The sequence below is a fragment of the Natator depressus genome, chromosome 19 (genome assembly GCF_965152275.1).
Source record: "Natator depressus isolate rNatDep1 chromosome 19, rNatDep2.hap1, whole genome shotgun sequence".
Lineage (NCBI taxonomy): Eukaryota > Metazoa > Chordata > Testudines > Cheloniidae > Natator > Natator depressus.
Genome location: NC_134252.1, coordinates 5,308,105 through 5,323,748, shown reverse-complemented (window position 1 = coordinate 5,323,748; position 15,644 = coordinate 5,308,105). Strand labels below are relative to the sequence as shown.

The 15,644-nt window shown below is 50.4% G+C and overlaps 1 protein-coding gene across 1 annotated transcript in view; it reads left to right on the top strand.

Annotated features, from left to right (window-relative positions):
• Positions 1-5,366, top strand: part of COL9A2 (collagen type IX alpha 2 chain) — a 40,860-nt gene extending 35,494 nt beyond the window's left edge. The window contains exons 28-32 of the mRNA XM_074934463.1: positions 635-781; positions 2,505-2,559; positions 2,654-2,842; positions 3,391-3,468; positions 4,189-5,366. Of these exons, the coding sequence (XP_074790564.1) occupies positions 635-781; positions 2,505-2,559; positions 2,654-2,842; positions 3,391-3,468; positions 4,189-4,394 (675 nt within the window). The 3' untranslated portion in view covers positions 4,395-5,366. The remainder of the gene's footprint in view (positions 1-634; positions 782-2,504; positions 2,560-2,653; positions 2,843-3,390; positions 3,469-4,188) is intronic.
• The last annotated feature ends 10,278 nt before the right edge of the window (positions 5,367-15,644 follow it).

Here is a 15,644-nt window from a genome sequence, read left to right as displayed (position 1 = left end):
CTTCATTGCCACCACTAAACCTCCTTGCTGGAACTTCAGCAGAGAGGCCAAGGGCCGAATGGGGCGGAGGCGTCTGAGCTCCAGGCTGGGTCCCTTTGGGTCAGGGTTGAGAAACACGTCAGCAGAGGTTGGCTTGGGGGACGCGTGTCTCTCATGTGGACACACAGAAGACATCATGCTCCAGGGATCCTGGCACTTCTTGGGAGCTGTAGATTCATAGGGACAGGAGAAGAATAAGCCTAGACACCTGATTTCATGAAACCAGCTGTTTTAAAGAATAGAAGGCCCAATCCTCAGCTGATGGGAATGGGCATAATTCTGTGGAACTCAGTGAAGCTTCATGGATTGATGCCAGCTGAGGACTGAACCCAAGTCCTGTGTGTTTTGCTCTCTGGTGGGAGCGTGAATATGTTTCCGTTAGCGAGAGAGAGACCTCAGCCACCATATTCAGACCAGGATCCAAATGCCCCCCGCAGTCAGCTTCAGGCTTTTGGGCCAGCCTGTTGTACAGCCAGCTATCAAATCTGGATTCCCCTAAAGTGCTGACCTTTAGGATCGGCTCCCTCTTTAGCGTCCAGACCAATTGGCCTGAGATTATCCTGTTGCTGACCCCCTCTCTGTGTGTGCATCGCAGCAAGGTGTCCACGGTGAGCCTGGCTTTACTGGCCCCACTGGGGATGCAGGGTCACCTGGCGTGAGAGGTTTCCCAGGACCCCCAGGCCCTCGAGGGCTCAACGGAGAGCGCGGTGTGCCAGGAATGCCGGGGCAGCAAGGCGTGTCGGTGAGTAACTCCCTGTCCCGTACCCTGGCTGGGCCCCCTTCATGTCCCAGGGGTGAAATGTGTCTTAAATCCATAGGGCCATCACTGAGATTAACCCTCTGGTCCCCTGGTGGGGATGGGGTTGAAGAGGATGGTGGTGGTGGTGGGTGGGGAGATGCAATGAAACCAGCCAGAGCTTTGTCTCATCATTTAGCTCTACAAAGGGGGGCGGGATCTGGGCCTGACCCCGCTCCACTGACATGAATAGCCAGAGCTTCACTGACATCAGTGGACCAGGAGCAGCTGCTGCTTGGCCAAAGGTACAGGCTGGAGGGTCCTAAGCAGTAGGAGCCAGGCAGTAGGTATCTTTACTAGGATTTAGGCAACCGTGCCCTCTTATGGCCAATACCGAGCACTGCAAGGACAGGCCCAGCTGGCTGAATCATTGGGTTACTGGAGAGATCACAAGGGGTGGACTTTTTTTTTTTCCCCCTTCTCCCCATGTCTCTTGAGCAAATGCTTCAAATGCCGGTTTTATGTGGAAGGAGTGACTCCGGGAAGGCTGGGGAGTTGTATTTCCACCTGAAAATGTGAGCTGGTGCCAAAGGTTTAGCTGCTGTTGGACTTGAGGCTCCCTCTTGCCATAGGCAGCGGGTTAAAACTTGCTGCTGGTGATAATCGTAGCAGCTATTATGGATAGTACAGGCCCCTTGGGACAGAGGGGAAGGGGCTTTCTGGTGCATGGGCCTAGTCAATAGGGTTAAACAAGGGATGCGTTTCCTCCTCCCTGCCATGTGCACATGTTCAGAGCACCTTGGAAATGTCTGTTCATTGTTGCTCTGGGTGTTTCACCCCCGACATGAGGTCTCTGCACTACCTAAGTCCTCAATATAGGACTGAAGCGAGTCTTAAGTGAGGCCTCGGCCTTGTGCTGGATCCTCTGCACGGGGGTGGGGGGGATTTTGCCCTAAATTTACAGATTTAGGGGGGGGAAAATCTGCAACAACAAATCCTCAGCCTGCAGGTCAGACCGAGCTGGAGGATCTGGGGCTGCCCCTTAGCTTAGGGCTTCTCAGCCTTCTCCATTTCCACCACCGGATCTCCATCGTGTTCAGCAGCGTGAGATGGACAGGGTGGTCATGATCCCTGACACCTGCTGGGGACCCCCAGGGAGAGACCTCCCCCTCCCTAGCTAGCAGCAGGTCATTCAAGGGGCAGTGATAATGGCCTGGAGCCAGGTTTCCACTGGGCAATGCTCCTCACCAATAGGTGTGTTCGGTTCTATTCGTAGCCAGCACATGGCATGTTAGTGTGTAGGACACATGGCTGGTTTGCCAGCCACTGCATCTCTGGGCTTGCAATTACAGCTCCCCACCTGGACCCTGAACACACACAAGTTCCCTACAGCTGAGCCTATGTGGAGCGAAGAGTGGGGGTCGGCGATGGCCTGGGAAGTCCTTGTGGGCCCCAGTTGGAGAACCCCTGTGTTAGAATACTACAGCCCTGCCAGGGGAGATGATCCGTCCAGTGGCTGCTGGATTACCAGGCTCCAGAACAGTAGCAGACCCTCTTGATCGTGTTAGTGGGGGCAGCCTAGCCAGTGGGGCGCCCCATGCAATGCGACTAAACTCACATCACCAGGTAGGGTAGGGTTGGCCCTGCAGCGAGCAGCTGGGAAAGAGCGTTAGTCTCTGTTTAGCAGGCAGCCGAATCTCTGAGCGTCTCTCCTGTCTCCTGCTCTCAGGGCCGGGATGCTGGGGACCAGCATATTGTTGACGTGGTCTTGAAGATGCTGCAAGGTGAGTAGAAGCATGGGCCTCACCCCCTCCCACCCTGATGTGGGGAACCCCTGCTGAGCCCCCTGCCACAATGCTCCCTGCGTCTGCCTTACAGAGCAGCTGGCAGAGCTGGCAGTGAGCGCCAAGAGAGCAGCACTGGGCGGAGCAGGTGTGATGGGGCCGCCCGGGCCCCCAGGCCCCCCTGGATCACCTGGTGAACAAGGCCCACATGGACACGCTGGACCCCGCGGCATCCCGGGTATTCTAGGAGCCCCGGGGCAGATCGGCAATACCGGACCCAAAGGTGAGTGAGGCACCAGCTCCGCTGCCTTGAGATGGGGGATCATTGGGGATCAGAGGGAAGGGGCTGCCCTCTTCTTGCCCCCTCCTCTCCTGATTAGAAACTGCAGTTGCAAATAAAACATTGACAAAATTTGGCCATTTTCCCCCCAAAATTGATGTTTTTGGGGGTTTTTTTTTGCTAAAACACTTTTTTCATTCCCCCCCCAGGTTGTGCTTTGTTTATATAATCCCCAATGGGCATTTTTGATTGGTCAGCGTAGTCATGTGATGGGATTTTCAAAACCATTTTCCCCCCGCCCGAACGACCCCTGTATATTCTGCTAGCTGGACCCTGGATCTTATTTTGCTGTCTCTGTGTAGACTCAGGCTCCCTTGGGCCAAACACGCACACGCATGGGCTGACTTCTCCTCTTCCTTCTCGGCATCCCATCGTCACTGAGTTCTCTTCTGGCCCTGCACAGTTGCTGCCTTCCAGGTCCTCTCCTTGGACACATTAAGCCATCACTTTTACGCTGCAGTCACAACAAATCTCCCCCTTTTTTCACGCAGGGAAACGAGGGGAGAAAGGAGAGCGTGGCGAGGTCGGGCGTGGACATCAGGGTATGCCGGGACCACCAGGCATCCCAGGTAGGCTCGTCGCTGAACTCTGACACCCCCATTCTGATGTTTGGGAGCGGAAGGTTAAGAGGACAGAGGCTACTCCCTGTGGCATAGACTCATTCTCTGTGCTGATCAGTGGCACCCCCAGCTGTTGCGGTCCTAGACTCCCCTCATGCCTCTCTGCCAATGCCCCTCCATCCTTATTCACATTCCTGACCCCCAGTTATCCCAGTCCTGGGCCCCCAACAGCTCTGCCAATGTACCACAGTCCTGACCAGCAGCCCCTCTACTATTCCCATCCTCAGGCCCCCTCACACAGCTCTGTGGATGAACCCCAGTCCTGAGCAGCCCAATGACACCAGCCAGTAACTGCCTGTCCTCCCAGCTCAGCAGACATTGTCTTCTTGCTCAGGGCAGGGCTCAGATATAGGAACCCGTGAGGCCTCCAATAGGAAGATGTCAAGATACTTGGTTGCTTAAAACTTCACTTGATGTTTATGGCTAACGATCTCCTGACCAGTGAGAGAGTCCCAGAGTGTGACTTTTCCCCCCGGCAGGAAGTTAATTGATTTCAGTGGGAGTTAATTGTACCCTGCCTGGGGAGAACTGGACACTTTCCCTAAGTGCAGCCCAATCCAAAAACTAGTGAGAATCTTTGCATTGACTTCAGTGGGCTTTTGAGTCAGGTGAGAGGGACCTGTCCTGGAATATACACCACTGGACACTGAGTGTTTCCTCTCATTCTAGGTCTCCCTGGCATTTCTGGACATGCCATCAATGGCAAAGACGGAGATCGAGGGTCCCCTGGAGTCCCTGGAGAAGCAGGCCGGCCTGGTTTACCTGGGCCTGCTGGTCTTCCTGGATTCTGCGAACTGGCCGCCTGCTTAGGAGCCTCTGCATTCACCTCAGGGCGCCTGACCGAACCAGGCACCATCAAGGGACCTTCGTACTGAGTGACATGTGCCAGCATCCTTGGGGGAAATGAAAACGGGAACTTTTATAGACCAAGCTGGCAACACACCATCAAGACATGGCCAGGCTGGGGCTGGGAACCAAAGAAATGGGGAACTCCGAACACATGAAAACAAGATAGATGATATGCCTATATGCTTGGGTATCAAAACCATCCATGCTCTTCTGGTATGAAGACGGCACTTGGCCAACCTGAGAAAACCCAAACAAGGGGAATAAAAGGCACCAATGGGGATTTAATTATAAATGCTCAGATACCTTGGACTGTGGCAGGGGAAAGATCCAGAGGAACAAAGGAGTGGGGGGAGAAGGGGTGGTTTACTCCAATATTTTGTACTTAGTATTAGGGTCCATTAATTACCTCATTATGATTTTCCACACCCTTCTAAAGTAAATAAATGGCCTTTTATTAATATTCTCTTATTCTTTGATGTTATATTTGGAGGGGAGGAGGGTTTATTGTTGTGTCTGCCCTTTTTTGGTGCTATTTTTAAGGGACAAAATAATTGTGGTTTAATATTTAACTGAATCACCAGATCGGTGTCAGGTGCGCCCCGAGCTGTAAATCTTTGTAAAATAGGATTGTTTTATAAATAAGAATGACTAAAAAAGACCAACTTTTAAAAAACAAATGGACAATAAAATCAAGATGGAACGTTAATGAACTTAATCAATGCGTTGATTTCTTTGAACAAAATAGGGGTTTGTTGGTTTGTTTTTTAAACAAAACAAAACACAACTGTTTTGTTATTACTGTTATTTTATTATTATTTTTGGTGGGTGCCTACAGGGTTAAATACCCTCCCTGTTGAAATTATTCCAGCCTCTTGATTAACTTCATTAACAAGAGTTATTTATTTTGTGTGTGTTGGGGAGATGGTGTGGCTCTTCTTGGGTGGGGGGTGTGTGTGTGTGTGTGAGAGAGAGAGAGAGAGGTTGAGTTTCAGGAGCTGTCCAAGGTGCCGACCCAAAAGAGTCTCAAATTCCAAGTGGCAATACTGTTTACATTTGATACCCTGTGTGTTAGACTGTAATAAACTTGCACAGCTGTCCACAAAATAAAGGTAATTGGTGGAATTATTTTTTTGTTGGATTTAGATGGGCAGAAGTTTAATTTTTTTTTGTTTCTAGTCCTAATTTTCCCTGTTATTAAGTTGATTCTTGTGCTGGTGACAGACCCCTGGAGACTAAAGTCCTCCCTTCATCCAGAGCAACTACAGAGTCTTGGCATCAGCCAGGCATGCTCTGTTCACACTGCCCCACCACTGTCCCTCAGCTGCAGGGATGATCTGTAGGAGAGAAAGGGCCGTGCAATCTCCATGACCCATTCAATCACTGGTCTTGCTCCCTTAAAAAAATAATTAAGGTACAAGGCCCAGATATGCCAAGGTATTTAGGCACCTAACTCCCATTGAAATCAATGATCACTTCCTTCTTACCCTGTCTAGGAGTTTATCTGGCTCCCATTCGCATCTCTTCATAGAATCATAGAATCATAGAATATCAGGGTTGGAAGGGACCCCAGAAGGTCATCTAGTCCAACCCCCTGCTCGAAGCAGGACCAATTCCCAGTTAAATCAGCATCAACGGATTTAATCCCACAACCCCGCTGGGAGGTCAGGAAGCACTGTTAGCTTAAATGGACAGATAGGGGACCAGGGCACTGAGAGATTAAGTGATTTGCCCAAGGTCATGCAGAGAGCCTGTAGCAGAGCCAAGGCTCAACCCCTTGTCTCCCACAGACCACACTGGTGCTGCAGGCACCAGACCATCCAGCCTTTCAGCACTTGACAATGTTGGCTCTAAACTAAAAGAAAAACAAGTTATCATGTCCAGCACATGGAGCAGCCTAACCCATGCTGGCCTGAGCAGCTGTACATTCTCCCTCTCAAAGTCTGTGCCTTCCGTTATTTAACCCTCTAGGGCCCTGGGGGATGTGGCTGGTATGTGCGATGCTACACTCAGCACAGTCCGGAAGTGTTTTATACACACCATTTGTATGCATTGTCCATCTGGCTCACCGCTTTCATTAGTCGCAAACCCAAAGCACAGAGCGTGAATCCAGACGTTTCCCGAAGTTTGGGGTTAGCTGCATGTGTCCCTGGTTCCCATCAGCTGTTCTGTCTATGGTAAAAGCATTGACCAGACCCCTTCAAAGGATCAGGCTGCAAATGACTGACAGGCAGATGTGGGCAAGTGAGACTGTCGGGGGAACAGTGTAGGTGACAGGAGGCAACGTGGTGCACAGGGAGAGCAATGCTGGCAGTACACCCGCTGCAGAACACACAGCTCCTCACATCCTGCAATCTGCCTCCTCGCACCCGGGACATCCTGGTGTTAAAACTACCTCGGCTTCGGGGCCTGAATGAGCTCCTGGGAGGGACATCAGCACTTCTTTGGCCCGGCTCTCCTAGCTCACAGCCACCAGGGGGCAGTGCTGGCCTTTTCTAGCTGTCTCTGGCTGTAGGTTCCCTGGCACAAACCCAGCACAGGCTGAAGGTGATGGAAAGTCTCTTGCTATGTGAAAGCGGCTCAGTGAGACGAGGTTGTCAGGGCTCAGTCCAGTCGCCTGTGGACGGGTGTCAACGTCGCACAAAACACCCGCTAGACCGGCTTTCCTTTCCCCTTCTCCCACCCACGCTGCAGCAATCCGAGCAGAGAGGCCAGGGAGGGAGTGAGCCCGGACCCCAAGCTCCCCTCTGGCCCCATGCAGGTGGGCAGGGAGGAGGTATGCTGACGGGGCAGTGAGCTGGAGCACGGCTGTAGGCTTGACTCTACAGAGACTCACCCTGCACCAGTCTTTGGCTAAAAAAAATATGAGCAAAAAGAAATTGCCTCTGGGGCTGTGCGTGGGAGACAGGTGCGAGTGTCAGGAAATGGCAAAGGCTGTAATTTCAGTGCACCTCTATCTACAGCCTCTGCCTCCAGCTAGGTGATTAGCTACACACACAGGCAGAGCTATTACCTAGTAGGAATAGAGGGGAGACTGCTGACAGCCAGGGTGACAGCCAGTTACCCAAGGCAAACCTGGATAATCATTGAGTAGATCTAGCTCTAGGCTCCTGCACAGGGAGCTGTGCTGGGAGACAGGGAGAAAGACAGGAACAGGCAAAATAACTCTGGGGCGGGAGAAGGTGCATGCCCCCTAGCAGATGCCAGTTCTATAGGGGTGCTCAGGGCTCCCCAACAGCTGAAGCATTAGGGGCAGGGTGGAGTTATGGCTCTGCCCCCAGCCCTTCCCAGACACACTCTCCTTCTGTTGTTGCAGCACCAGATAGCTGCCTCAGAAAGGAGGAGACTTCTCTGAGGTAGAAGGTATGGGAAGAACAGACTTAGACTATGGGCTCTCCCATGAGTGAGCTGGGAAAAAGGGGCAAGGTGAGCGAAAGGTTTCCCAGGGAGGAGTTAGGCATCTGTGGCAAAAGGCCTGGGGTAGCACAGGAGTGTGTAGTGTTGTTGATTCCAAGCATTCAAAAATCCTGAGCTTGAAAAGAAAGAGACGTTGTGGGCTCATTTTATTTAGTTTCTGAGCCTTTAGGCTGCATTCAGGTCATGTTTTCAAGCTTCCTGCTGCATCCAAGAGGGCTAGGGATTTACCTTTTTCTTTAAAAGGGAGCAGGGGCTTTTGGGTAATCCCCTGACTCCAGGAGCCTGGGCTTTGAGAAGAAGACCAAATATCATGAGACTCAGTGTGGGAGTGAGGCCTGCGGTTGGCCACTTGTATTTCTTTAGGGGCCACAAGACTGGGGCTTAGGGCTGGGAGGAAATCTTTAAAACACTTCTACTGAAAAGAGGGGGTTTTTGTTTTTTGGGGGGATTTTTTGTTTGTGTTTTTTCATAAACTTCTTTGGAGGAAAAAATAAGTTTCCTTTTTTGACCAGACCCAGTTCCAGCAGGGGTGGGAAGAACCCCCCCCTCCATCCCCTGTGCTGAATGGGCTATAGTCCTGGGGAAGGAATGACAGACAATGAGAACCCTGCATCAACTGTCTTAAGGAGCTGCCCTGCCTCGGGCAGGGTGATGGGGCTATCCTGGGTTGTGCCTGGAGTGCTGGAAGGTAAGGTCTCTCTAGCTTGGTTGGAGAGCCAATTTCCTCTACGAGGAGGGAAATTTAAGCATCTCCTAACCCTACCTCACAGGCAGATAGGAGTCAGGAGAGCTGGAGAGGTAAGAACCAGTTGCAGGGTTGCCAGACAAGCACAGTTAGTGAGCATTGAACTCACATAAAGAGTTGGGGGTAAAGAGTTCCCTACAAGTCTATTCATGGTGAGTTACCTTGGCCAGCTGGGATTTTGCCTTGAACTCGCTGTTGCACAGAGACCTCTTTATACCACAGTGGCAGCATAAAGGGGCATTAAAGTAACTTCTGCCCACTTTGTACTGCCAGAGTGGGGCACAGGGGCATTGGCATGAAAGAACTGAGACCCTCATTTCTTAGTGTCCAAGACCTGCCTCTCTCCCTAAGGAGCAGCTGGATTGAACAGAGTAGAATTGCTGGAGGAAAGCCGCTGGGCACCGTGCACCAATCTGGAGTTCAGCTGAGCCCTCTTGCTGTGAGGAGTGCTGGGAAACTCTTGGCAATGCTGGGGAAAGCTACTGATCTTTTAATGGTTAAAAAAGAGACCTGTGACTCTAACCAGACCTGCCGTGCGCTCTCACTATTTACAAGGTCAAATGAAAGCTCTGCAATGGAAGGTTTGGGGCTGCAAGGAAACTAAAAATTGATATATTTTTTTTTATTAGTAAAGTGTGGTTTAAACTTGTCAAGGTAACACATCCAGTGACGCTGTAGAAGACCTGCTTAAAAAGATGCACGGTCCCCTTTGAAAGGCAACTAAAACCGTTCTGATCGATGAGCTGTACAGGTTCTTAGACCTCCCCACACAGAGCATGTCCAACTAAATTCTCCTTTCCAAGTCTGGTGCCACCCCCAGAAGTCTATTATGTAACGTGTGAGTCACGCAGAGCAGGGGTGTCAAACTATTTTGGAGGGGAAGGACAAATTGCCTGTTTGTTTATGGGCTGAGGTATAAACTCAGAGCTGCTACTTCCTACTCCCCATGGCAGAATGCGCATAGGAGGCTTGCAAAGAGACCCAGGTGTGTGGAGATGAGTATAGAGGGTGTGCGTTTTGGCCTCTGTGTAGTGACTAAATCCTTACTCTCATCCCACCTCCCCTTCACATGTGTTGAGGGGATGAATGAATGCTCACACAGTGCTCTGAGATCCTCAGATGGAGGTCGCTGGAAAGAATGCGAAGAGTTACTAATGAGCTCAGCCGATGGATGGGAACAGGAAGAGAGAGGGTGTGGGAGTGAATGATCAAAACACGTCTCACGTCAGCACACGCAATCCAAAAAGCTCTTGCTCCTGTCGGAATTGCATAACATGCCCAGAGGAGTAGTGTGGGGTTCCCGCCCCCTGCCCAACGTGCGCATCAGAGCAGTGTCTCCCCCACAAATTCCTTCATCTCAGTTTAGCCTGGATCCATCTTCCCCAGGCTGTGCGAAGGCTTCTCCTCAACTAAATTAATTCCGTTTTCATTTCAAATCACGGACCCGCTTCCAAGAGCCTTTCACAAACTGCCTCCCCATGCCTTATTATGTCCAATCATCCAACTTTAATAGGACTCTCCCTTTTTATATGAAAGGTGGAAGTTAATTTTAAATATTTTATTTGTAAGACAAAATTTAATCAAGAAATTAAGCAGCCTGAATACTAATTAGGGTCTGGACTCAATGCACCTCCACCAAGAGGCAAATAAGATCAAATCTGTCTTCCTCATCAGAGCCCTCATAAATATTCATCAAACAAATAGAAGATTGGATGCCATTAAAGAGAGGAGAGAGATTGAAATCGGAATATTTCTGTGGAGTTGAAAGGGTTGGATGGCATCCAAGCTTTGCCCCAAATAATAATAAATCATTGCTATGAGGAGGTTAAGAAATGGGCCTGTCAAATGCTTGTTGTCTTGGCTTTTGGACAAATCAAAAGAGATCTATCCTAATTTTTTCAGCCTGCTCCTTAATAAAAATGGACAGTTTGAATAAACTGTTAGGAATATTAATCTTTGTGTCCCGGCGGGGATGGTGGATGAGAGACAATGGACGAGTTGCCCAAGCATAGAGAGTTACAGCTTAAAGTTGGGACCTAGATTTTGGGTGCGTCTAGACCCACTTGACTGGATTCACCCATCAACTTTGTGTGTGTCAAAATGCTACCAAATCAGAATGGTCCATCTTACGCTCTTTGCTCTAATGTAAATGACTGCAAGGTACAAGGCAACAGACTCAGGCCTAGGGTCCTGGTTGGTTTGGTTTTTTGGGGGAAAGCAAGGCACGTAAGTGCTTTAGTGTACGTGTCACAAGGTGCTGGGCAAAGGGTTGCTGATTCAGCCCTCTGTCATGCCAGCTCCCATTTATGGGGATACCAGTCCCTAATTAGGGAGGCAGAGAGAGCTGCTGCCCAATTAGTGAGGGGCTGTATAAAAGCCTCAGGGGAAGGAAGCTGGGGGGAGCAGAAAGAAAGGGAAAAGGCAGGGAGTGGAAGCAAGGAGGTAGCTCTTCCCTCCCGCCTGCCCGCAGACGGTGAAGGGCCAACTGTATATGATGAAACAGTGGTAGGAACAAGCCTGTGAATAAACTGCACCGGTGGATACTAACCCCAGGGTCTCAGAGTGACTTTGTGGACTTGGCAGAGGCAGGACCAAGGGGGCCCTGCTGCACTCTGCTGCAGTATGTCACTGCCTTGTACTGGATACAATCAAAACTACTTGACTGTGTGCCATGATTTGCATGTGACCCGGGGTCTCTTAACGGCTAATGGAGTTTCTCCATTAGCTCACGTGGCGAGGGCCAGTGGCTTTGGAGCTGGAAGGTCTGAGGTCTGTTCTTGCAAAGGCCCAAGGAGCTACGTAGAGACAAACAACTATAGCCTCTGGCCACAGATTTGTTCCAATAGAGGTCAGGATGTAGGGTGGTGAAGTAGCTTTTCTTGGACAATTCTCTGGATGCTGCAGTGCGTGGAGACTGACACCCCCAAAGTTAAACTGGGAAACGTTCTTTCCACTTGTTGATTTTTCACACGCTCTGGGGAACTGTTTTCCGCCTTCGCTTTGAAAAACGTGAACCCTGCAATTCTTAAAATAATATCAACCCTTCTCCGATTCTGAGCCACGTCAGAAGTGACTTAAACTGTCAGCTAAATAACTATGCGAGGGCTGATTCCTGGGCTGGAAGGTTCGCTCTGTGAGGTGTCCTCCTTCATGGTAACATGACTAGCTGTCAGCAAGGTGCCCCTTGCATAGGAGGTATCAGGATCCATATTAATACCACGCTACCTCCTGCACAGGGCTGCACAATAAGAGCAAATGAATGTAAAGGGAAGAGGGGAAAGGGTTACTTCACTGGGGGAAATCTCTGGGGCTTCAGTAAGGAGTTGTGGGTCAAGAACGAAAGCCTAAGTTGTTTTGGCCTAGTTAATGTGTTATTGCACTAATAATAATATCTAGCTATTCTATAGCCCTATTTCAAAAGCACTTTACAAAGACGGAGAGTATCCTTATCCCTGTTTGACACTTGTGGAAACCGAGGCACCGAGAGGAGAAGTGACTTGCCTAAGGTTACCCAGCAGGCCAGTGGCAGAGCTGGGAATAGAACCCAGGGCTCCTGAATCCTAGGCCAGTGCTCTAGCCAACACTGCCTCCCAGTGGATTCAGCACTGTACAAATAGGCAGTACATGACAGCCCCTGCCCCAAAGAGCTCCCAATCTAAAAGCCAAGACATCTCTGCTGGTAGAGACCATGAGCAAGCTGGGGTGGGAGAAGCGGGCCCTCAAATAGGGCTGGGTAGGAAACAATATTTTTCTTTAAAGCTTTTTCCAAAATTGAATTTTATTTATTTATTTTTTTTTACAGCAATCTCTCCCCGCCCCCCAAATCTGTTTGTAAAAGCGGTGTGTCATGTTGAACAGCTTTGATGAACACCTGGGACCAGCTGCAGCTGTAACACGAAGCAGATGTGTGCAATTCTTTCTGAATCTCTCGCCCTGTGCAGCAAGGGAGGGTTCTGTGATCTGTATCTCGAAGCACCGCTGGAAGGACCATGGGATCTTGAGCAGTCTTGCCCTTTAAATCTCCGCCAGCATTTCCCAGAGATGTGCTCATTAAAAGACAAGGCATGCTGAGGGTTTACAGAACCACCTTGTCAGTCAGTTGTGGAGGCCTGGGACAGGGGAGAATCGGGCTCCAGTCACGACATTTGCAATTCCAAGTGAGGATTTAGAGACTGGGATTGTTCAGTTTGCAAATACTGTGGCGGTGGGGGCAAGATGCTGATATCAACTGACCTCTCAAGGTGCCAAGAAATCTGCGGGTGTCATCGGTCCGTGACGCAGCCCTTCATCCCTTTGGTCAGGAGCGTCTCCCAGTGTACCTGATATCACCGGGGGTGGGGGGGAGACCGCTCCATGTTTGAAGAGCAACTTTTGGCACTTTGCATGTTTGTTCCCTTCCCTAATCATCCTTTGCTGCCTTTCCTGAGGGCGGCAGGGGTGGGGGTGGGGGTTAAAGGTCGAAAAGTCACTGCCGTTTTAGTGGGAGCTTTAGAACAACTTAAAAAACAAACAAAAAAAAACGACCCCAGGACTTTGGCCTTTCAGATCAATGTTGTAAATATATAGGGCCAGACAGTGCTCAGATCAGTGCAGATGTGGGGAAAGGTAGAAGGGGGCTGATGCATCGTTGCAAACGACCGTTCTACAGGGAGGGCATCAATGCAGAATACTATGGAACGAGAATTTTGCCGCCACTTTGTACTAGTGTAAATGAATGCACTGGGTACAACGTAACAATGCATTGGGCCCAGAGGAGTCTTGGCTCCATTCGTCTCCCCAGCTAGGTACGAACACGGGCCTGGAGCTTCCTGGCACACACGGTCTAATAGTGGCAATAGGACCAGCAAATCTGACTTGAGTCGAGTTAGATGACGTGCTGCTGACCCCCAACTGACCTGCTTGGAACCGGGGTTAATTACAATTAGCTGGATGCTACTTGTCCTAGTCTGTGCTGCCATCGGTCCCATAGCAGTGGATCTACGGGGGCCTTTCACTCCGGCCACCAAGCAGCTGTCACATCTTACGCACCATAAAACTCCTCCAAACTGCTCTGGGGTCTAAACAGGCCACCTAGTGGTGGCGTTTCCCTCATTTAAGATCCTTACCTCTAGTACAGCTGGTATTCAGTGTGCTAGAGAAGTGAAACCCCTCCTGGTGCTAGTCTTGGCCACCATCAGCATGTTGTGTTCTGCTCCTTCTGCTTTTCTCTTGTCTTCCTGCTCCCCAGGGCAGTTTGAGCTTAATTACCCCCCGACTGAGGCCAGGCTGCAGAGGAAATATGTGTGAGAAGTCACCTGACACGCTGGTTGCTGTTGGCTGATTCTTTGAACTTTGGAAATGACCTTGCTGCTGGTGGTAAGTGTTAGCCAGTGGAGTGCTTGGAGCAGCTCTGGGTAGAGCTGATAGACCCCATAAACTACCTCCTCCTAAGAGTGGATTCCTGCTGCAGCCCCTGGATGAAGAAGAATTGTATCTGGATTCCTGGCCTTGCCCAGCACGGGTTATGGCTGCAGCCCATAGTTAGTGTAGTTAGGGGGTATGGGGTATCCACTTAGCATGTAGGTCCGCAGTAGAACGTATAATTTAAATTCTTTAGCTCTTTGGGGCAGGGTGTGACTTGTACAACACCTAGCACTGCGGGGTCCTGGTCCATGACTGGGCTAGCAGCATTACTGCAATACAAATAATAAATAACACGATAGCAGCGTTTGTCCAGATCTGTGCCAGATAAAGCACCGTTCCCTATTGTGATAGCCTGAGAGATGCCAGCATGGTGTCTCCCTCATGCGTGCATGATGGGCCTCCAACTAGGTCATGATAGAGGTTGTATATTTAAAGGGCACTATCCTGCAAGGTGCTGAGTGTCCTAACCTCCCATGGGTGCTGTGGGGAATCTGGGGATGAGAGAGAACCCAAGAGCTCCAAGCCGGAGGAAAGTGACCTCTTGGTGGCATTCCAATGTGCGTCCTCCACTGCTGTTTGGGCACCCAGAGCTGGGCAACTTTTAGAGGAGACAATGCAGAGAAATGAACGAACACGGTCACTGATCAAACAAACAGAGGTGCACTAGGAAGCATGTCAGAGGGTGAGGCGGGGGAAGCAACCTTCTCCGGGGACCAGCGACACCCCAGTTGAGCTGCTGATCTCTGCACAGCTACTGGTGAAAGGTGTTAATTGCAGTGGCTGCTGAGCCTGGAGTTAAGCAAAGGGAAGCTCGACCTTCAGCTGTTAATCTTGCCTTTAACAGCCCCAGCCAGCAAAGCTCCACACGGCAATCCCAATTAAAGCCGGGTTCTTGCAGCCTTACAAGTCTGAGGCTGATGAGGCCCGTGTCTGGGAAGATTAGACTTTAATTAAAGCTCCAGCCAAGCACCTGTCTAGGTCTCGGTCTCTTTTCTTTCCTTCCCATGCATGCTTGTAGTTCACATTGTAGGTTCTCTTCATAGCCTCCGTAGATCCAGCTCCCGGTGTTCTTATGCTTTGGAACATAGGAGCTGCCCTACCGGATCAGACCCACCTCGTCCAGTATCCAGGCTTTGGTAGCGGTCAGCACCACCTGCTTCTGAGGAACCTGTCCCTGGGAACAGTCGTAGAATTTAAGGCCAGAAGGGACCACCAGATCACCTTGTCTGACCTCCTGTATAACACAAGCCACTATATGCTACCCACCCATCCCACCTCAGCTTCGCCCCAAAGTGTGACAGCTCTCAGGAGGCTAAACTGCTGTCCACCACAGATGGAGAGCAGGGGAGACTAAGGTGCACCGTTGGCTGCGCAGGGGCAGGGAATTGATTTAATGAGAGAGACCCCCTCGCTTCCTGACATCTGTTAGAGGTTGGCTCCTGCCCTGAGGCACGAGGGTTTCAATCTCTAGCCAAACTCTTGGGGACTTGGTGGGGTGTGTGTGTTTGTTTTTAAATCCTCACTGTTCTAACCCTGCATATGCTCGTTATCCATGTATATGTACAATCCTTCTTTGACTCCTACTGGCCTCTTGGCTTCAGAGCCCCCTTGGCTTCTTGTCTGCTCTACCGCACCAGAGAACCTAGTGTGAGTTTAAAAAAAAAAAATAGCGACATGATTTTAAAACTAAACATCAAGGGAACCACCTTGAGTT